Raw genomic sequence first — 24,115 nt, forward strand, 5'->3', positions numbered from 1 at the left:
AAGATTTAGCTCTCTTAAGATATCTCTTATTGACACATATTCTTGATCCTTAAAGTGCATAGCTTAAACATACTTAGTAGCTTCATACCTCATCACATGTTTACAATATTAGAGATACGCGTCACTTAGGAAAACTTATTGAAAACTAGTTAACATGAAAAGCTTTCAGTAAAGATGGATTTACTAAATCATTCATAAAGCTTTTGTAAAACATTTAAAGCATTTAGAGCCACTAAAGATGGATTTGCTAAATCATTCATCAAGCTTTTGTAACACATTTAAAGCATTTAGTGTAACGACCGGATCCTTACATACTATGGTCCGACCGCTACGACATGCATGCTTAGACTTTTCTATTATGAGATGAGTTTTGGACAAAAATCTCAAAAGAACATATCTAAGATTTTATTAATTAGGTAGAAAACTATATAAAAAGTTTATTTTACAAAATGCCAAGATCCATAAAACACTAGTGTAGTGATACAAAAATGTATATGCCCATAATAGTGAGTTTGATGGTTGGCCATTTGAGCGACGTTCAGTTCTGCCACCTACGCTATGTCCTTACCTACAAAGTCTGTAAAAATAGGATGAGTATATAGTATACCTAGTAAGTAGTTCTCACATAAGGTAGTGACCAAATGCACAATCACATGCAACATGTCCTGAAAACATATGATTGGGACCGAAAACATATACTAACATGTGGTGGTCGGTTATGCTTCCAACGTAAATTTCTTCGCCCTGATAGGAAGATGAGGACTTAGGCGGAAACTAGCCCATCTGATGATTAGCGGGTCATACAGTCAGTAGGGCCAGAGTCGCATCCAACATCACTAACGTAAATTTCTTTGCCCTGATAGGAAGATGAGGACTTAGGCGGAAACTAGCCCATCTGATGATTAGCGGGTTATGCAGTCAGTAGGGCTAGAGTCGCATCCAACATCAACCATTAACATAAACGTAAGATTGGACTAGAGGGGTGCAACCATACATACCCTGTTAGTCCCTAGCATAAACTTGACATAGAATTGGGTCTAGAGGGGTGCAACCATACATGCCCTGCTAGCCCTAGAAGCATAACCTTTATCTAATTAAAATTTAATCTTATGAACAAACATAATGCATGGGGTCCCTTGTCGATAAACGTATTTTAAACATGTAATGCAACATAACAATAACATAATTATGCAACATATTAAAGGTACACTACCATGAAACACTTAAAGAGAGGGTGAGATAACTACTTACCTTAACTGCGATCCTAGTTATTCCTTATTATTCCTTATGGTTTGATCAGTAGAGCTTTCCCTCTTAAACTAGAAGGAAATTTGGGCAGCACCTCACTCGAGCTTTATCTCTTCTAACCTCACAGAACTTCCTCACTCACACGATTCTTTGTTACTGAGATTTGTTTGAGAATGGGTTAAATCTTCTGGTAAAGGGTCCTATTTATAGTGGTTTTCAGCTCTTCTCAGTGTGACAACTCATCCTACAAATGGCTTCTTTAAAATTACTTAGGTTTAAGAATTTCTCTTAATAAGACACCTAATTTTGGCTAACGTTTGCCCTTACGTCTTCAACCTTTGTTTGTATTCAATTTTAGGGTTCTCCATGTATAATCTATAAGATTGTGGCCATATTCAACGCATAATCCACGCTTTTGTCCAAATCTCGCTCTCTTTGTTCTCAGAATCTCGCTCTCTCGAGATTTCTCGCTGGTTTGGCTCTCGCTCTCGCTCTCGCTGGTCTCGCACTCGCCCCCGCCCCTGCTCCCGCTCCCGCTCTCTCCCACTGTCTCGCTGAGAATCTCGCTCTCTCTACTCTCGCTCTCTCCAATTTTCTCTCCACTCTCACTCTCTCCACTCTCGTTCTCTCCAATTTTCTCTCTAATCTCGCTAGTTTTCACACGTGGGTTGCCTTCACTGCTTGTGGATTCCACTTCCCCTTTTTAACTCTTTCAAATTTTAAGAATATATGGGCAATTAATTCACTTCCAATTCTTCCAATGAGTAGTGCCCAAATAAAAAGTTATCTACTGCCTTTTGTTTCCTGAATTAGCTAGCGTCCAACTTCTAATTAATCCTTCCTGATTCTGCCCCCTTATTCATTATTTTTGGATAATTAATAAATTTCTTATTTTTTTCCAATTCTAAATTTCCACCCGATTTTCCTATTAAATTTATATATTTTTCATTCTTAATTATGTATTTTATTTGTTTTCCTGCTTTCTAAATTACGGTTAGGGTATTACATTTATCATCCCTTTAAATAAAATTTCGTCCGGCTTAACATTTAAAATCTAATTTCTTGTAGTGTATGCATACAAATCTGGGTTGTTACATTTAGAGTCACTCATAGGGTTTTACTAGAATCCTTTCTCTCTTTCCAAGTTCCCTGGTTTCCCTTGGTTTTCTTTTTGAACCCTAATTTCTAGATTCATTTGAAGCTCAGATTACTCATTATTCCAGACCTTATTTTGAGACGCTTCCTTCTACAAATATGTTTAGGAATGTGTTAACTTACTTACCTTAAAATTTGAGCTTCAAACTCCATCGCAAGAGCTCAGAATCTCAAGATTACTCCACTTTGCTCGGCTGTCACCGATTCTGTGAACACCTCTTGGTTTCCTTCAATTTTGACAATTCTCTCTTAGAATCTCCTCACAGCAGCCCTTACACATAAACTACATTCAATTTATGAGATTTTGGCTTAAGAATCACTTGATTTGCACGAGTAGTTTGAGAGAACTCCTCGTTTAAATCTGGTGTAGCAATCCTTACGCTGTGAGAAGCTTTCCTAATGCCTGGATGTAATCTCAATGCCCCGACAACATCTTGGATGCTTAGAGGATCTTCCTCAATGCTTGCTAAGCTTCCCTCAACGCCTTAGTCTCCCTCTTCTCTCTTAAGCCCTTTTGAGATATTTTCTGAGTTGCATTTCGGAATGAAGGCCCCTCGGGATATTTATAGGCTTTCTAAATCATCCTTGTCATCCTCTAACATTACCAATGCAGGCACTTGTATTGCATGAAAATCCTAAGTGTCAACTCCATGTAATGTTCGACACTTAGCACGTTCCACCTCCTACTTGCATGGATTCGAGTTGTCTTCCCAATATTTTGTCCAATGCATAGGTCATTCTTGCATGTCTTAATATGCTTCCACCTTCTCCTAGCTTAAGCTCAAATTTCATTTGATTTAGCCACTTGTCCCGATGCTAGCCATAATCTCCAAGTTTCCTCAATTCATCGTATACTCTTCTTCTTTGGTCGCATAGCATCTCTTGAACGCATCCCCCATGTCAACGCATAGCCTCCTTGAACGCCTAACCTCACTTGGCCTCAGTTAGAATCATAGCCTTTGCCATGACCCACCTTGTGTCCAACTAACTTCTCAAGACCGACGCATAGTCCAATGGCCATACTATTCTTCCAACGCTTAGCCTCATGGTTGGCGCATACTTTCTTCAACGTATACCAACGCTCACCTTAGATAGCTATTGTGTCAACGCTTGCACAAGCCTCTTGTCTAAGGCCTCTTGCTGCGTGCATCAACTTAATCTTATCTCACAACTCCCAGCCTCGTCGCATTGTCTTTGGCATCGCCTAGCCCCTCAGTCGCACGCCCAACGCCCTTGCGTTTAGCGCCTTGCACCCATCCTTGCGCGCAATCGAGTGCTTCCTCGCTCGCGCATGGCCCTTACTTGATGCACAATGACCTTTATTCGATGCACGATGGCCTTTCCTCGATCATGTATAGCCTTTACTCGATGCTCACCTAGTGCTTATTCGATGTGTGCCTAGTGTTTACTCGATGTTTGCCTAGTGTTTACTCGATACTTGCCTAGTGTTTACTCGATGCTTGGCCACCATTTTCACGGGCAACACTTAGCCATTAAATAGGCTTTGTCTAACCTCTGAAGACAAGACCAATGACTATGGCTCCCATATCAACGAATAATTCTATACTTAGTCAAATTTTATGCTTCCCACACTTAGCCAAAATTTCTTCTTGCTAGGCTAACTTATAAACATCCGAGAGCCCTCCAATACTTAAGCATTTTCCTTCTTCATTTCCTTATCCTTTACCCATTTCCCTACAATTCCACATTATCTCAAATATTAAACCCCTCATTTCACTGATCTCAACCAATAACATATTTAAGTAGGAAAAGTAGGGTTCGGGTTTCACAACTCCAACTTCATGCCTTTTACCAATGGTCCTATTCATCGTAAGATCTTGAAATAAATAATAATCATGAAAAAATGAGACACAACAATGAAGATCATGAATGAAGAGACTTTTCCTCAATAAACCACAAACAAGTGAAGATATAGTCCAAAAACACAAACAAGTAGAAGGAATACACGATTTCGATCAAACCTACCAAAGTCGGCTCGAAACGGACGACGCATGTGCCTACACACGCTGACGCATGGATCGAGGGGCAAAAGCTGACGACAACGCATGAGCTTCACACGTTGCTCAGGTTGATGCCAGATTTTACACTTTTGTAGATCAGCGGCTGGGCTCCCTGTTGGAATGGACGGTGCAAAAAATAGAGCGATGAACAGTGATGTAATTTGTACAGGCAGCGGCGGATGGCGGCAACCGATGGTGAACGAAAATGCAGACTTAATCTCTTCACAAAACCCTACATGAAACACAAAGGGGTTCTAAATACCAAACCCTAAAGTTCACGAAAACCCTAAAACCTAGGGTTCTGATACCATATAGAACTTTTAGGTTTGAGAGAATCAGAATCTATGGACGATGACAAATGGTTATAGGAATCAAAAGAGGACATAGGATAAGTGCATTGACATTTACCTTTACGAAGAGCACTAGGAAGGTCATCATGGGATATGAAATTTTGGGCCTTCTTTCATCCTTATTTCAATTGTTCTCTCTGGTTGGTTGAAATGAAGCGTTTCAACATTTCTTTTGAGTGCTATTATTAGTTGTATCTGGCTGTAACGGTTGTAATTACTTTGTTTTATCTTGTGTCATTGCATTTTGAGCATTAGTCTCTTTCTATTTTATCTATGAAATGTCTTATTTCCTTTTCTATAAAATAAATCTTAAAAATAGAAAAACTGGTAATCTTAAAAATAGAAAAACTGGTATCATAGATGTGAGCGAGATCTAGTTTGTCTTGATACTTTGCAATTATCAAAATTACAATCCTAATTTTTGTTCACTAGGAAATGACAAATTGCTACCATGAATTGAAAATTCCTCGAACTTCAAAAATGAGGACAAAGAATCCTTCGAATGAAATAGTTCAAAACGATCCTTGAAAGGTAGTTGCTTGTCATTAAAAATTCAGTAGTTGCTTGTCATTAAAAATTCATCGGCTTTGTTCCAAGCATAATTATAATACAATAGCCTTTACCGCATTAATCAAAAGCAGAGAAGCTTTGGAATTTAATAGAGGACCATTGATCGTAGTTTGAGAGTTAACTCAAGTACTTGTGATTGATTGTTAAGTCAGATGAACATTGTCTCACAAGTCCTTTGCAGTAGAATAGCACATTTAGTTGGAACACATTTCCTTACTCATGGAATTGACCAACCAAGTTATAACCATAGAGTTTTTAGCATCCTAAGTAAAACAAATATTCTCGGGAGGTGTTTTTTTGTCTCCAGTAAGATATTCAATCTTCCCTTGTCCAGAAATATATATCCGAACCATCAGCCCATATAAACAATAAAAATTAAAAATTTTGTTAGTGTTTTGATAAAATGTTAAATTTACCTTCATCCATCAGCTTAAACTTTTGGATCAAACGGTGATTTAACATGGTATTAGAGTAGGAGCTCCAAGAGGTCTTGTATTCAAATCCCTACCATATTATTTCCTTTCCAATTAATATTGAATTTCCCTTGTTGGGTCTTCTACACATTTCAAGGCCACAAGTTAGGGTGAGTGTTAAAATATTGATATAATATTAAATTGATAAATACTTCGGTGCAACATCTTTGTGCAGCCGACCCAACTATCCAGTCACAAAAATGCCATATGGCAAACTTTTCTTTTTTTAGAAAAAGATTATTTTTCCTTTGAGATTGAAAGGGAGGCATGAAGATGGGTGGAGCTTTGGCTGCACCATGTATTATTCTATTAAATTTACTTTCATCCATCGGCTGAATCTTTTGGGTCAATTGGTGATTTAACACATCTATCTATCACTAAAATAGTAGATGGAATGAACCGACGATAATCTTTTCAGACTCTGACTAACACTTTCATGAGGTTGAGCTTCTTTGCATTTTCAATGCTGCTCCTTGCATTCTGTTTCCTTAAAAAAGAAAAAAAAAAGAATGCTGCTCCATGGAAGTCATCACATGCAATTCCATTTAGTTTGAAGGTGTTAAGGTTCAAGGTGTTAAGATTCTAGAGGTGAAGAGGGATAGTTCGTACCTCTAAATTTTTAATCAACCTCCATAACTTGCATTGCTTTGTGTACTTCTGATCTGTATGACTATCTTCATGTAATGACATTGACATATAAAAGTAACAGGTTTTGCATGATGCTGAACCCATTAATTTTTATTATTTTGCAAGTCTCCCAAGATTATAGTATTTTAGAATTACGTAAAATTAATGTTATTATGTTTTGCGATTACAGACACTTGTAATCAGCAGATTGCAGAAACAGTCCAAAGAGGGATTGCAACGTACAGACAAGAGAGTTGGTCTCATGAATGAGATTTTAGCTGCAATGGACACAGTGAAGTATGCAGTATAAGAATAAAATACTTCTATTTTTCTATTATCTAAAACTTTACTAATATATGTTGATGGCTGTTGGAAATGGATTAGATGTTATGCATGGGAGAATAGCTTCCAGTCAAAAGTACAAAGTATTCGGAATGATGAGTTGTCATGGTTCCGTAAGGCATCACTTCTTGGGGCGGTACGTTATAACTTTTTTCTTAATGTTAATCTCTGAACAATGTTATACCAAAGATTGCTGCCTGCCTAACCTTTTAATTCAACGTTCTGGAGTTTCATTAGAAGTAACAGAATTGTTAGGGTACAAGCTGTTCTATAGTTCATAAATAATATGGATTCAGCATCTTCTTCTATGGGGTTTGATGACTGATAAAAATTCCTTTCTCTCTCATGAGTTTGTCAGTGAAAAACAAATGGAAGTAAAATCTTGCTTAGCAGTAGTGACCTACAAAAGAAAAAAAAGAGGATTGAAGAATTAAAAATAGTAAAATACCCCTTCACCAACCAAGAAAAACCAGTAGCAAGTGTCAAGACCCATGACTTGAAATGACCTAGATTTCGTGAGATTATTATAGGCACTTAAACCTTGTTTACATGGTATCATAGTACTATGTCTGTGTATGTAGGGGTAATCTGGGTTTTGTGAACTTTAGGTATAAGGTCTGAAACCTTTTTGTTTTTTTAGTGGTGTAGCCTAAGCGACTAGGTAGAATTCTCTCATGAATGAGGTATTAACCTTCTTGTTTCGTGAATCTTAGGCCTGTGGTGTGTTCTAACAATATTACTTGTTTTTGCAGTTAAATAGTTTTATACTGAATAGCATTCCCGTTTTGGTGACCGTGACTGCTTTTGGATTATTCACGGCTTTTGGGGGAGACTTGACTCCATCTAGGGCATTTACGTCCCTTTCATTATTTGCAGTGCTAAGATTTCCTCTGATTATGCTTCCTAACATAATTACTCAGGTTCTATTATGTGCCTTTCCAAAAATTAAATTTTAAACATTTTGTGGCTTGGATATGAGCCTTATATTTACTTTGTATATAGGCCATACAATGATGGTTGTGGTTGTTAACACCTGGGTTTCTTGTTTGTGCTTCTCGCTTTTACCTTTCATTTTGTGGTAGTAATGTAACATGACTTGATTATCATGTTTACGCTTGCGTAGAAGGATCTAACTTCATGTTGTCTTTCTCCTATCATAAAAACAACTATGCAATTACGGTGAAATTTTTAATCCCTGCGCCACAGCTAATTAAAGCATTCAGTAACACTTGTCTTCCATAAATGGACATAATTGTTTGGTAATGCTTATTCATTTTTCTATGCTGACTTTTAATTATGTTGGTTAAACTTAGTTGGACATAGTTAGTTACTAATCCTTCGTTAGAATTCATTATAATCATATGATGGGAAAATTACCTTTTTAGTCAGGAATAAGTGTTTTTTTTAATGGAAACATTAATTGGTCCCGTGTTTTAGTTTCGGATTTTTAAGAATAGGTTTAAAAAGTCTTTGAAATAATTTTTTATTATTTTAAATAAAGGGATATAACATTTTAAATGAAAAAATAATTTCAAAAAGTTCTCTTTTTTCTCTTCCCATTTCCTCTCTTCTCTCTCTAACCTCCACCCTTCCATCTTCTTCTTACCTTTCCATCTTCTTCTTCCTCTCCCCAACCATTCTTCTTGCTCCTTGATACTTATTGAAAAAGTTAAAAAAATTAAAAAGAACATAGCTATTATATTTGGAATTAAATAAAATTAATTACTGAAAACCTTTTTTTGTCAAAAACTTTTGCAAATCTTAGTTTAATAGGGAGTGGGGATAAGTGTGGTTTGAAAATTGGAAGTTATCAAGAGGAGAGTGAGTTGACGTTGACTTAGTGAGTTCTCTTTCTTCCTCCATAATTAGCTTATGATTCTGAGTGTATGTATTGCCTATAAAACACAATCCTACATCTAAAGAAAACCCTAAATAAGCTAGCTTTACTTTTTCTCCTTTTCTTCTTTTGTTAATTAATATAAATTTTTAACAAAAGATTGAGAAAAAGAAAACAACTTACAATTCACGTTTTTTGTAGCCCCAATTGTACCAACTAGTTGGAGTGGTGATTTTATCCATAAAGGTATAAACAAAGACATAACTTGGGAGTAGGTGCCCCAAGCTTGACCCTAGGTAATAGAGAGGTAAGGGGAGAGGAAGAGGAGGGAAGGTGGGTGGAGGGAGAAGAGAGAGGAAAGAAAATGGGATGAGTGAGAACATATATTTTTTAAAAATTATTTTTCTAATTTAAAATGTCATATCATTATATTAAAATAATAATGAAAAAAAATTTACTTCAATAACCTTTTAAATCTATTTGTAAAAATTTGTGACTTGAAAGGTACATTTTGAAGACTTAGGGACCAAGTGCACTAAAACAGATATTTTCCCCTTGTATAATCATGTATATCCTGTGAAATGGATTTTTAAAATTAGATATAATTATTTAATTTACAATAATCCGAATTACAGTTTATGTGTTCTCTAGCTTTGGTTTCTTTTCAAAAGTTGGTTTGTTAGGTTGTAAGTGTTTGTTTTTCTCTGTCTTCTTTCCTTTGTATCTCAATTGTATTGTCATCTTTTGTTTTCTCAGTTTCTCTTCTTTTTAAGGTTAATGTATTTTTGTTATTTCGTATTTTCTTATAATTCGAGCATTAGTCTCTTTTCATTTTATCAATGAAAAGTGTTGTTTCTAATTTATTTTTAAGGATTAATCTCTTTTCATTGAATTCCTTTACAAAGAAACCCCAAATATAATTTTTTTTGTATTAATATAATTAATAAATTTTGGTTTGTACCCTCAATCTTGCCACGTTATCTCATGAAAATTCTGCCATATGCGCCTAGCTTTGCACATAGCCTTGTGTAGTTGCTTGCTTAGTTGACTGGCTTTAAGCCAATAGTGTTCTTTATAGTTTTTACTTTTACTCTTAGGTTACTTGTTTTGCATGTTACTTTCAGTTTATCGGGTTAATAATAGTAATATTTGTGAAGGTAGTGCTAGGGGGTGTATGAACATGCTTGTTTTTTTGTTTTCTTTAGATGTACTTTTTGGCTATTAGGTTCTTTTCTTTTGGAACTCATGCATGGCCTTATCTGTATTTTCAGTCCTTTTTGGCTATTAGGTTATTTTCTTTTAGGTAACTGGGAGGCTAAGCAAACGCTATTGCAGTTGATTTATGGCTTTATTTGTATTCTGTTGCTTAAGGTGCCATTGATTGACAGGTGGTAAATGCTAAAGTATCCCTAAATCGTTTAGAGGAGCTACTTCTAGCGGAAGAGAAAGTTTTGTTTCCAAATCCACCAATAAATCCGAAACTTCCAGCCATCTCAATCAAGAATGGATACTTTTCTTGGGATTTAAAGGTGCACTCAATCTTTACTAATTTTTTTTTTGGCTGTATTTGTGTAGATGTACGAAAATAGTTTGAATGAATTAAATCCAATTCAGTATAAAGTAACTTATTAAACAAATTGTTATTAATATTTTTAATTCTTATTGCTCCATAATTAGTTGAGGTACTCGGGAGTACTCACCTTTCACATTTTGATTAAAGGGGCTGATTTCAGTTCTAACAATAATTCTTTTAAACAGCATGTGTGTGTGTATATATATTATGTTGTTAGCAACCAAACTTTCATTGTGATAAAATGAAATAATACCAAAATCAACAAGAGAGCATATTAGAAATATAGCTCAACAAAAGGAGTTTCAAAGTCAACTTTATAAGAAGGGGCTCCAAGTCTATCTTAAGACCAAGAGGATAACTAAAAATATCCTTAGAGACCGAGGTTCAATCTTACAATTACTTTTATAAGCACACTTGTTAACTATAGAAACAGCAAAACAAAGGAATGTTATGAATTGTTTTGTAGGCAAGATGTAGTTTATTATCAAAGGAGAAAGAAACAAAGCAAACAAAGTCAGTTGAGCTAGTTTCTTATCTTACATCTTTTTAAAATCTATAATAATTCATAAATTGGGGTTTAACAACTTACGTATCCCTGACACTCTTATCTCAGTTGAGCTAATAATAACATTGATAGAAGTGTGCCTACAAAATGGCCTAGAACCAAGGAGACAGTTTTTTTCTTATTGAATTGGGATTCTTTTTTCGAATAAAATGCTCGATGCAATTTTTCATTTCAACATATTTTCTTTATACTACTTTCCAAAGGTTCAATTCTTCATTTGGGTTATTTTATTGTTATTTTTAACTAGGCTGAGAAGCCCACATTATCAAACATTAATTTGGACATACCAGTTGGTAGCTTAGTTGCAGTTGTTGGAAGTACGGGGGAGGGAAAGACATCACTAATATCAGCAATGCTGGGAGAACTTCCACCAGTTGCAGATTCTAGTGTTATTATTCGGGGAAGTGTTGCATATGTTCCACAAGTTGCATGGATTTATAATGCTACAGTAAGTTGGCATAACTTGCCATTGGATGTTTTAGATAGATGATATTTCACTCATTTCTGCTCTGATCTCACGTGTGATTGAAGTTTTTAATGTGCTTTGAAATGGGGACGCTTTTAGTTTTATTTACTTTACTTTGGATAACACTTTTACTAATAAATATTTGTTTAATATGTCTTTCTAGCTTCTTTTCAGGTTATGTTGACCAAACAATACAATGATATTCCTCCTATTTGAATTTTATGGGAACAAATTCTAGTTCTTATTCAATACTGTTTTCTTTTCTTCCTAAATAGAATTCATTGGTCATTGCTTTCTTTCTCTTTTGGAAGGAAATATAACTTCATTGATGAAAAGAGGCTAATGCTTAAAATTACAATGAAAAAAAGCAAATAAGAGGTGAAAAGTAAAAATAAAAACAAGAGCAGCACAAAAGTATCCAACAAATTGATGCTAAGACAGGGGATTGCAAGGGGACTGGGGCTCCTCCATTCAGAATTGATGCTAAGACAAATTTCAATGTGAAGAAATAAAAGCTCCCCAGTTCAGATAAATATCTTGAATAGAAAAATTCGCAAAGATTTGGATAGAGAACACCAAGCAGAAGCATTGAGCCTTGCCACTTCGAAATGGTTGAACCACTGAAGATACTCTTCATGAAAAGCTCTCCTATTTCTTTCAAACCATAATTCAGGAAGAAGAGTTTTGACTGCATTATCCAAAGTTGTTGGGACATCTTCTTCAAAGAAACTCCAAAAAGGACCTCATGTTCTATCTCTGTTAAGAGGTAAGGGACTCCCCTTGAACTGATTGCAGTACTAAAATAAGATTGATTCTCTTCTTGGCAGCCAAGAATCTGTGGAAAAAATTGGTGTTCTCATCCCCCAGAAGCAACCAATGAAGTTTGCATTTCTGTATTGGATCCCTTTTCTCCATAAGATAGAATTCCAATAGTTCCCCTTTAATTGCTGCACAAATCAACCTCCAGATTGGAGAAACCTGTATTTTCAGCTTTAGATTCAAAGTAGGACAGCTCATTAAGCAGACTTCTCTCCTTTTTTGCTTAAAACTGTAAATATTATTATCGATCAAACTTTTATTATTATTATTATTTTGAAGAGACAATAGTGCTGATACTAAATAATAAAGGAAGAGTAAAAAAGATAAAAATTGAGTCTACAAAGGGTAGACTGCAGAAGAGAAAAGTAAAGAAACAATATAAAACATAAGCTAGCTAAAGAACAAAAATGCAGAAAGCCATAAAATTGGACAAGAACCCAAAAATGTATCAGATGGGACTTGTTGAACAAGAAACAACGTTTCATTGATATAAGAAATGGATGAAAAATGTTGAAGCATACAAGTTCCAATGGGAATGTACACAGGCAATATAATCCGAAAGAAGCCTAAAAAATACAATAGGATAAAACAATGAATAACAAACAAAGCAATCATTTTTCAGCTTTAAAATACAATAGGAAAACATACTTCAGATTTTGGTTGGCCCCTCTTTGATATCTAAATCTCAGTTGCTATGGTCTAATGCGGTTAAAGCTCTACTCTTTAGACATTTCGTTCCAAAGACATTTTCCTACTCAACCATTTTCATTTGTTATCCAACAAAAATAGCTTATTAAAAATCAAATTGGACCAAAATATTTTTAATGCTAAACTCTTTGAAGCTTCTCAAGTCCTCTAGAATGCCATGAAAGGATCTTCATTGAGGGACTAGTTAGAATGAGCAACTAAACTTTTATTTGAGGTGAATAAGGTAAAATTTCATGCAGAAGGATTATATGAATTTTTTTAGGAATCAAGGGAGTGACTCTACTGGAGTATCTTCTCGAACCTGATCCACAAACTTTAATGAAGGTACAACATCTTCTTCTAGAAAAAGGAGGGCCAAGGATTGTTCAAGATGAAAATCCTTACGATGGATTTCCTAATCGGGTTCCAATTCCTCGCTGCTTTCACTGACTGTTTCTATGCCACAGTTAATAAATGGTGAAGAAGATGGATTTTCATCATATTTGCTTGAGGCATTTAATAATCGTGTCTAAAGAAGAACTAGGATTGCCATGGGGAAGCAACTAGTTAGAATGAGCAACTAAACTTTTATTTGAGGTGAATAAGATAAAATTTCATGCAGAAGGATTATATGAATTTTTTTAGGAATCAAGGGAGTGACTCTACTGGAGTATCTTCTCGAACCTGGTCCACAAACTTTAATGAAGGTACAACATCTTCTAGAAAAAGGAGGGCCAAGGATTGTTCAAGATGAAAATCCTTACGATGGATTTCCTGATCGGGTTCCAATTCCTCGTTGTGCCACAGTTAATAAATGGTGAAGAAGATGGATTTTCCAGGGCTTTTGCTTCCCGCACCCCACAGAAGGGTTTCGGTTCTGGGATTTTTATTTTGCTTACTGCCATTGCTCCCCCAGATGGGGCTTGGTTCCCTTCCGTTCGGATGGTGAGATTCACCCTTGCGCTTACATCCGCTATCTCGGCTCTAACGACGTCAAGGGCCGACCGAAAGTCTTTAGACAAATCGGTTACCATCTGAATTATTGCTTTTTGGGAGCCGTCCAACTCTTTGACGCGCTCCTCTATGTGGGCAACAGAGCCCGATGAGCTATCGCCACGTTCAAAGCTGTCGGACCGTGCCATTTTGGTCTCAAGGGTCTCTACTCTCATCATCAGTTCTCTGACGGGTAATCCGTCTAGGCGGCCCACTACCGCATCAATTCCATCGGCTTTCTCAGTAACTTCTTGTAGCCGAGTCTCTAGGAAACGGATACTATCCGAGACCTCTCTTAGGTAGAGCATTTGCTCTTCCATCTCTACCAGCCTGTCCACATGGGACTTGTTCAGGTTCTTCGTTGCCGATACCAATTGTCACAATCGCTCTTTCGGGAGCTTCTCTTAGCGATTGTGCGGCACTTGTTCCCGCTCACGAACAAGTCAGCCAACTCGAATACGGATTGCTGGTGGCACACCGAGTGCCTCTCGCAACCTCCACCCCTATTTTAGGGAAAACGGTTTTAGAAAACGGGTTTGGAGAAAAGGTTTTCGTAAGTAGTTTTTGTGAGTGTGAATAAAGAAAGAAAGATTGTAGTAAGCTAGAAAGCAATAAGCAACAACAACAACTTTATAGAGTACTACTCCAAATATGGGGAAGTGATGATTAGTCTTATCCCCATATAGTACATTTTGAACAAAAAGCCAACTGGCACCCTTGCATATGCAAAAGAGCGAGTGGTCACTTACAATGAAAATGTAAAGAAAGCAAGCTAACTAAGCTAATACAATACATGATATGAAAGTATGCTAGAAGGGGGTTGGATCGACATGCGGCCTTGGGCAATAGGCCCTGGACAAGCATGACCGTGACACCATCCATCTAGCTTGAAGAACTTTTGAACTTATGACCTTTTTCTTTATGCAAATGGATCTCTGGTCTTTTAGTCGATGAGGATGTGCTTTTATTTTGAGGAACGTTTTCTTGCTTGTTTGTTGGAATAAACTACGACATTTTTCGTCATGTGAAGACTATTATAAAAAGATCAGTGTTACATGCATTGGAATGGTGCTCCTCTTGGAAATAGTGATGTAGATGGTGGAGCATCGAAAATTTAGTACCCCTTTCTTCAGAAATAAGTCTGATCCTGGAATGGAGAATGATGATTCACATAACTTGTTTGGTGCTTCAAAGACTACTTTTCATGCAGGTCAACTAACTGAACTGGAGGAAACATAGGCAAGCTTCTTCAATAATATCGAATTAGTCGCTGAAGTTTCTAAACTTGTCTTTTGAAGACACTTCTTGTTTGACCATAAAACATTTTGAACCAAAAGAGAACCAGTTGTTGCATTTATTGAGGCAATCAGGCCACAAACTGTTGAGACATTGAAGAATCATTTAAAGAGGTAACCTCCTCCTTAAAAATGGAAGGATTTGGAACCTTGAAAGAAGAGTGATGAAATTTTCCTTGTATAAAATTTTGAATATTAGGCAACAAAACGGCCTTAATTTACTGTATAGAGTTGTCTTCCATTATTTAAAACCAAACCGCTTCTATCAAAAAATGGTTTGATAAAACAAGGAGAAATGATGTAGTAGGTGTTGAAAATAAGGGGCTGTTATGTGTTAGCCCTCGGGGCATTTTAGTCTTTTTACTTTATGCTACTTTTCCCTTTTTTGTATTAGGGTTTTCTATAGCCTATATATATCTCGGGTTTGGCTTATATGATATAGGTTGAATTATAATAAAAAAGACTCCGTAGTTTTTTCTCCCTGTTCTAGGGTTTTTCACGTAAACTTTGTATCTTTTTCTTTATTTCAATATGTATAAGAGCATGGTGACGAAACCCTAGACATCGTTGACGAAAACACAGTTGACACAGTAGACACTGCCACTGCCGTTCCGTTTGCCGCTGTTCAAGCCACTATTGACAGGTACCTCCAGTCACTCAATCTTAGCCCGATGTTCAAGCTGCCGTCGCATGATGACCAGGGCATTCGTGCGTCTCCATCCGATGGCGGCCCCTTCAGTCGCAGCTCGCCCTAGCCCAACCTTCGGCCCAATTTGCACCGGCGCTACTCCAGTCGCAGTTCACGCTAGCCCAACCTTCGACCCAACTCATGCTTTGTCCCCAGCAACTGACGCTGCTCCAGTTGAACCAACAGTCGTCTGATGCGTGAACCAGCCGTCTGATGCGCCGTAATCTGTCGCCGATCTTCCCAAGGTCACCCAAGCGGCGTGAGTATTGACAGTCAGAATTTCATGTTTGAAACGGTTGAATCCCCGTCTTTCCTGGGTGGACAGCAACTGAACACATCAGCCATCCATCTTCCTCAATATGCGTCGGCCAATCATGGTTCTTTAGGTTCGACGGGTTTGTCTCCGATGGCGGTTCAACCGCAGTGAATTAGCTTTCAACAACAGATTGTTCCCTTTGGGACTACCATAAACCCTCAGTCAAACCCCGTAAATTCAATTCTATCTTCCGGTCTACTGATGTATTCAAACAATTCGGTAACTTCTTTTCCTAATTTACCTACCGCAAATTTTTTATCTGAATCTATGGGAAATTGTATATTGTTTATTATAGGGGAGAAGTTGAATGACCAAAATTATTTCTCTTGGTCCCAGTCCATCAAAATGGCGCTCGAGAGGCGTCACAAGTTAGGGTACCTAACCGGTGAGATATCGAGACCTTGACCTGGAGATCCTCAAGAGCGGGTTTGGAAGGGCGAAGACTCCTTGCTCCGTTCTTTGTTAGTTAACAGCATGGAACCACAGATAGGGAAACCCTTACTGTATGCTGCAGCTGCTCGGGACATTTGGGATGCAGTATAAAAATTGTACTCTAAGAGGCAGAACGTGTCATGGTTGTACACCTTGCGGAATCAAGTTCATGAGTGTGAACAAGGGACCATGGATGTTACTTCTTATTTCAACAATTGTCTTTGATCTGGCAGGAGATGGATCTATGTCGGAAAATTGTCTGGGATTGTCTGTGTGGTGGAGTTCAGCATTCTAAACTCGAGGAAGTTGATCGTGTTTATGACTTTCTTGCTTGACTGAACTCCAAATTCGATACAGTTCATAGTCGGATACTGGGACAAAGATCGATACCCTCTCTCATGGAAGTTTATTTTGAAGTCCGGTTAGAGGAAGACAGATCGAGTGCTATGAACAATCCTATTGTCAATCCTATTGACTCTACTGTGTTTGGTGCAAAATCGTCCGGGTTTGATGTTAACAAGCAGAATGGTAAGCCTCCTCCAGTGTGTAAACATTGCAAGAAACCGTGGCACACTAATGATCAATGTCGGAAGTTACATGGTTGACCTTTGAATGGCAGACGTCGCCCTCCAAATGATAAGTTAGATCCGAGCGGGGCACTTGTGAGTGATTCAATAGATAGTGGTTCACAGTCTCAGTCTGAGGTGGCCAACCAGAATGACCCTGGTAATATTGGGATCGGTGCGATTGTCCAGTGAAGTACTCCTCAGTCCTTTAGTCTTCTTAGTATTGAGGGAAAGAAACCATGAATACTGGATTCAGGAGCAATAAATCACTCAACTAGCTCGTCTGATCAATTTCTCTCATATTTTCCGAGTGTTGGTAATGAGAGGATTCAGATTGGAGATGGGTCCTTTGCTTTTGTTGCAGGAAAGAGTCATCTCTCTTTGATCCAGGGTTTGACCTTACAGAATGTGTTGCATGTCCTGAAAATATCTTACAATTTACTCTCTATCAGTAAGATAACTAGAGATCTGGATTGTCGAGTTATTTTCTCACTTGATACTGTTTTATTTCAGGACTTGAGCTCGGGGACAACGATTGGCACTGTCCGGCACGATAGGAAACTCTATTTCCTTTATGATGCTGCCTTTAGGAGTTATTATAGGACTAGTTTGTTGTCTTCTTGTTTTTCAATTTCTGAAAAAGATTATATGTTATGACATTTTCATCTTAGTCATCCAAACTTTCAATATATGAAGTATTTATTTCCCCATTTATTTCATAATAATGTGGATGTGTCTTCTTTGTCTTGTGATGTGTGTATACGAGCAAAACAGCATCGGGTCACCTTCCCATCTCAACCTTACAAACCTTTCCAACCATTCCATCTTGTCCATAGTGATGTTTGGGGTCCCTCAAATATCACTATTTCGTTCGGAAAGCGTTGGTTTGTAACTTTTATTGATGATCACATCCGTCTTACATGGGTGTTTCTTCTCACTGATAAGTTAGAAGTAACGTTTGTTTCCAACAATTTTATACCATAGTAGAGACTCAGTTTAGCAAGATTGCCATTTTTCGTAGTGACAATGGCTATGAGTTCGTTAATCACACCCTTCATGATTTCTTGTCTTCGAAAGGTATCGTCCATCAAAGTTATTAAGCTTATACTCCTCAACAAAATGGGGTGGTTGAACGGAATAACTGACACCTCATTAAAGTTGCTCGGTCCCTCTTGCTTTCTGCTTCTCTTCCCTTTTATTTATGGGAGATGTCGTTCTAACTGCAGCCCATCTCATTAATCGGATGTCCTCCCGTGTTCTCAAATTCCAAATACCTTTGGAATGTTTCAAAGAGTCTTACCTCACCATGCATCTTATTCTTGATGTTCCTCTTTGGGTGTTTGGATGCACTGCTTTTGTCCACAGCCATGACCCTCATCGTGCTAAATTTGTCCCTCATGCTCAGAAGTGTATCTCTGTCGGGTATCCTCTTCACCAGTGTGGTTATAAGTGTTTCCATCATCTTCACGGAAGTACTTTGTCTCTATGGATGTAACGTTCCTTGAGGATAAACCTTTCTTTCTTGTTAGTCCTCTTCAGGGATAGAATACTAGTGAAGAGACTAACTGGTCCACATATTCAGTTCCTACGAACTTTCTTCTTGAGACTATCTTGGGTACAAATGACACTATCCTTCCTACTAATCAAGTGCCATAGATAACATACTATAGGAAGAATCTTAGAAAGGAAATAGTGCCTCCTGTCGCTCCACCGGATACAGTCCATGAATCGGAACCGGCACCAACTCAAGCTCAAGGTACTTCTACTCCTGATAATACTGATGTATGTGTTGAAGGTGATGTGATTGGCAGTGACGAAATTAATGAGATAATTCCAGAAAGTGTCAAAGTTGTAGGTAATGATGAGTCATCAGAAGACTCACAGGAGGGTGAGGGTTTGCTGAAGGTAATTAAGTGTGACCACCGTCCTTTTACTGATGTAAGGTCAGGCAGAACAAGGGACTATGATGCCTCCCTTGATATACCCATTGCTTTGCGAAAGGGGACTAGGTCGTGTACTAAGTATTCCATGAATCCATGCATAGTTTCCTATCGTACAGAGTTCAGGGCGTTCACTACTAACCTAGATGCAGTAACGATACCAACCAATGTGCATATGGCCATGGAGGTTCCCGAATAGAAGGCTGCGGTCATGGAAGAGATGAAAGCCCTTGAAAGAATAATACGTGGGATCGTGTGGCTCTCCCTAGAGGGCATAAAATAGTTGGGTGCAAATGGGTGTTCATTGTGAAAGATAAGTCTGATGGAACTCTTGATAGATACAAGGCCAGATTGGTTGCTAAAGGGTTTACACAAACTTATGGAATTGACTACTCAGAAACTCTGTCTTCTGTAGCAAAGCTGAACACAGTACGAGTTCTTCTTTCAGCAACAATTAACAAAGATTGGCTTCTTCATCAACTTGATGTGAAGAATGCATTCCTAAGTGGTGAATTGGAGGAAGAGGTCTATATGAGTCCACCTCCTGGGTTTGAAGCTCAATTTGACCATCAGGTTTGTAAACTCATAAAGTCCCTGTATGGTTTGAAACAGTCTCCGAGAGCTTGGTTTGACAAGTTCACCACTTTTGTTAAGTCCCAAGGTTCTATTTAGGGCATTCTGATCACACCTTGTTCCCAAAGAAGTCAGTATCGGGGAAGATAGTTGTTCTAATTGTGTACGTAAATCTGTCAGGTGATGATGCTGCTGAGATTACCAGACTGAAAAAGAAAATGGCGGATGAATTTGAGATTAAGAATCTTGAGAGTTTAAGATATTTCCTTGGAATGGAGGTGGCGAGATCAAGAGAAGGGTTTTCAGTTTCTCAATGGAACACTCGATTTGTTGAGGGAGAACTGGATGTAAGCCCATTGACACCCCTGTTGAATTCAATGCCAAGTTGAGAGATTTTATTGATGGAGTTACTTGTTAATAAAGATAGATACCAGTGTCTAGTGGGAAAATTGATTTACTTATCTCATACTAGACCAGATATATCCTATGCAGTCAGTGTAATTAGTCAGTTTATGCAGGCACCTCACGAGAACCATATGGAGGTTGTAACTCGGATTATGAGATATTTAAAAAACTACTCTAGGTAAAGGCCTGATGTTCAGGAAATATGGCAGGAGATGCATTAAGGCTTTCATTGACTCTAATTGGGCAGGATCTGTTACAGACAAGAATTCGACTTCAGGGTATTGTACTTTTGTGTGGGGTAATCTTGTTACTTGGAGGAGTAAGAAGCAAGGTGTGGTTGCTAGGACCAGTGCTGGAGCTGAATACAGAGTTATGAGTCTGGAAATATGTGAAGAGATATAGTTGAAGAAAGTCTTAAATGATTTTCAACAAGATAGTGATACTCCTATGAAGCTCTATTGTGATAACAAGGCAACTATAAGTATAGCCAACAACTCTGTGCAACATGATAGAACACGACATGTGGAGATCAATAGGCACTTCATCAAAGAAAAACTGGACAGTGATAGTATCTGTATTCCTTACATCCCTTCTAGTCAACAAGTGGTTGACATTCTCATTAAAGGATTACTCAGGCAAAGCTTTGATACTTGTGTTAGCAAGTTGAGTCTAATTGACATCTACGCTTCAACTTGAGGGGGAGTGTTGAAAATAAGGGGCTGTTATGTGTTAGCCTAAGGGCATTTTAGCCTTTTTACTTTGCCCTACTTTTCCCTTTTTGTATTAGGGTTTTCTGTAGCCTATATATATCTTGGGTTTGGCTTGTATGATGTAGGTTGAATTATAATAAAAAAAGACTTTTCTACCGTGGTTTTTTCTCCCTATTCTAGGGTTTTTTACGTAAACTTTGTGTCGTCTTCTTCTTTATTTCTATAGTAGGATTAGGGTAAATTAGGATATTTTAATCAAATCTTTGATTGATTATGATTACGATTAGTTTCTTTGAATAATTAGGATTAGGATTAGGATTAGTTTCCTCGGTTAGTTTGGATTAGGATTAGTTTGTTTTCCAATTCTCTATAACTAGAGTACTGCCTTCTTGTATTCATAACTCTTGATTTGTAATAAATATTTCGTTGATTCTTGACACCTCTTGAAGGTGGATGTTGATTGTTAATATGCAATAAATCATCATTAACTAATGTAGCTTAAAGAATCACGATCATCCGAGTTATTCATCTTGTCGTGCACCAAGCTGACTAACCATCAGCAACCATCAGCAACCATCATCAACCATCATCATCTTTATTTGATAACGTGTATACTTCCTCTTCCATTACCTGGTTGATTCTCCTTATATCCACAAAATTTGAAAAAGTTTTTAAAGGATAAAAACCATGGTTGAAGTTTCTCGTGCTAGGACGGGCTAAAGCAAAAATAGCACCAAAATGGAGGCAAACATTTCTAATACGAACATCCTTAACTTCAATTTATGATGGGATTTATGATGTATCCACAAATATGTATACTGAACAAGAGAGGAACTTTTTCGTTGGTAAATGAAAAGATTTAAAGATGTTGAAAGGAGACACATTCTTAGGAGAAAGGACAAAAAGGACAAATTGTTTTTAAGGGAAAATGAAAGCTCCTCAAATTATACAATTATTACTAAGAGAAAATAATTGAATAATGTAGAAAGCAAGCACCAAAACAAATTTCTAAATATTATGGATTTGATAGGCTTTGTTATATTTATGGACCTCAAATTTCTTTGCAGGTGCGTGATAATATTCTATTTGGTTTGGCCTTTGAATCTGCCAGATATGAGAAGACAACAGATGTAACTGCATTGCAGCCTGACCTTGACATACTGCCCGTAGGTATTTTTGTATAGTAAGAGTCCTTGATGATAACTATTTCTAAAATCCTGCCGTGAGTTTTCGTCTTTTTGTTGGCTGCTAGGGTGGTGATCTGACTGAAATTGGGGAACGAGGAATAAATATTAGTGGCGGTCAGAAGCAAAGAGTTTCCTTGGCCAGGGCCGTGTATTCTAATTCTGATGTGTACATTTTTGATGATCCCTTGAGTGCTCTTGATGCTCATGTGGCTAGAGAGGTAGATATAACGTCATGATATTACTATCCTTGATTTAATTTTATAAGGATGTCTTTTACATGAAAATTGGATGATTTCGATAGCCTATGTCTGGTAAACTCATGTGTCTTTGACATCTTGTTGACTTAACAATGTTGAGGTTTTATAACCTATATAATATTATACTAAATTGACATCTTATTTTTCTTCCATCGGAGAGTTTGCTCTAGTATTCATGTGTTTTTGGCTTTTGACTCTTAAGTGTGTCCTATTTTATTGAAGTTAGTATTACTGGAAGCAATTATTCTTTTAAGAGAGTTTATTCAACAAATACCGTTGATGTTTCAACTTTTGAAGTTACGCTCACAATTTGATTATGTTATACTACTAGTAAATTCATCCCAACCTTCTGGTATAGTTGTTTTGCTATAGGGTTCATCGAGTAACATATTTCCTTATCATTGTTAGTAGTTATTACCATGGTAAACAATGGTAGGAACCTTAGTGTTCTTCGGTTTCATGTTTTCCCTATAGAAACAGGTGTTAGACTCGGGTTTATATGTTATTGTTTGAATTCAGTATTCTTTTTTATATGTACTTTCAGTAGAGACATATTGTAATTTCTTGTTTAAGTTTGCTTGTATCATTCTCATGCTGTCATCCAACCATTGACAGGTTTTTGAAAAATGCATTAGGGGAGAATTAAGAGGGAAAACGAGAGTTCTTGTGACCAACCAACTGCATTTTCTCTCCCAAGTTGACAGAATTATCCTGGTTCATGAAGGTGAGGTGAAGGAGGAAGGAACATTTGAAGAACTTTTTGAAAATGGCAAGTTGTTCCAAAGGTTAATGGCAAGTGCAGGTAAATTGGAAGAAACTAGTGAGGATAATGGAGACAGTCACACCGTGGATACTAAAAAATCATCCGAATTTCCTGCTAATTTGACAACAAATGATTTTAATAAACAGGACATAAATCCTTCAAAAAATCGTAAAGAACAAAAATCTGTTCTTATCAAACAGGAAGAGAGAGAAACGGGTGTCGTCAGTTGGAATGTTTTAATGAGGTAAGATTTTTCTAACATGAATCTCATTATCCATTTTTGTATTTGCTTTTATATATGTGTGTGTATATTATTTTTTCCCAGTGAATGTAAATCTTGGCAGGAATGAGTGTGCATTTAAAGTAATAATAGAAAATTTCTTGTAAAAACATTCGAATAGGTCTTTGCTGTATGGAAGAGTTATTAACGGACAGATTTTTAGAGTTATTAACGGACAGATTTTTACTGGTGCATGTCTCTTCTCTACACTATTGTTGCTCATAAGGTAGCTACAACAGAAGAGTAACACTTGATTAAAGAATAAACAACTATAGCAAGAACTTTTAAGAATTTCACTACACCAAATATCAGCCCAACATTCATTAAGCTCTCCCTGGTAGTGGAAATATCAGAGATATTATTAGAATACTTATCATTAGCAAGTAGTTGGTTAGTGGTTATAACATTCTTTTCCCCCTTTTTTCTGAAACAGAAACAAGACTTTTTCATTGATAAAAAGAAAAGAGCCAAAAGATCAAAGTACAATGAAACATACAAAGAAAGAATACAGCATAGGATCAATTAGAACAAAATAAAATACAAAGGACTAATCCTTAGAGGCAAATGTGACCAAACTAAAATACAGACATCTATGGAACAAAGTTTCCAGACAACTAACTCTCGCAATCAACGAATCTTGAAAACCTGAGTGACAAAGAACTTTGCAAGCAGAAGAAACCTGAAACTGAACTCTAATCAAGAATGACTAGAAATCTGCCAACGAAGCAGCCTTCCCATAAACAGAGCCAACCAATCTTCATGAGCAATCATGTACGAAGGAACACTATTCGTTGACAAGACTCAAATGAGGGCTTTGACAGGCAACGTTAGGAAAAAACAATCGAACAAGTCATCAACAAACCAGGCCTCTTGTGAGCTATGATACTACTTTCTTTGAGAACAAGCCACTGCCTGCACAAATTTAAAACCCCAACTTGACCTCCACTAACCTCTTGATCAACCAAGAGTGATTTCAC

General features: G+C 37.2%; 1 protein-coding gene across 1 annotated transcript in view; it reads left to right on the forward strand.

Moving 5' to 3' along the window:
* LOC120069912 (ABC transporter C family member 2-like) overlaps positions 1–24,115 on the forward strand; it is a 67,075-nt gene that overhangs the window by 34,619 nt on the left and 8,341 nt on the right. Inside the window, exons 14-21 of the mRNA XM_039021752.2 lie at positions 6,635–6,741; positions 6,829–6,922; positions 7,539–7,706; positions 10,012–10,152; positions 11,009–11,209; positions 21,719–21,817; positions 21,904–22,056; positions 22,711–23,102. Coding sequence (XP_038877680.1) covers positions 6,635–6,741; positions 6,829–6,922; positions 7,539–7,706; positions 10,012–10,152; positions 11,009–11,209; positions 21,719–21,817; positions 21,904–22,056; positions 22,711–23,102 — 1,355 coding nt within the window. The remainder of the gene's footprint in view (positions 1–6,634; positions 6,742–6,828; positions 6,923–7,538; positions 7,707–10,011; positions 10,153–11,008; positions 11,210–21,718; positions 21,818–21,903; positions 22,057–22,710; positions 23,103–24,115) is intronic.

Source organism: Benincasa hispida, chromosome 5 (assembly GCF_027475165.1).
Source record: "Benincasa hispida cultivar pf3 chromosome 5, pf3_genome.v1.1, whole genome shotgun sequence".
NCBI classification, from domain to species: Eukaryota; Viridiplantae; Streptophyta; class Magnoliopsida; order Cucurbitales; family Cucurbitaceae; genus Benincasa; species Benincasa hispida.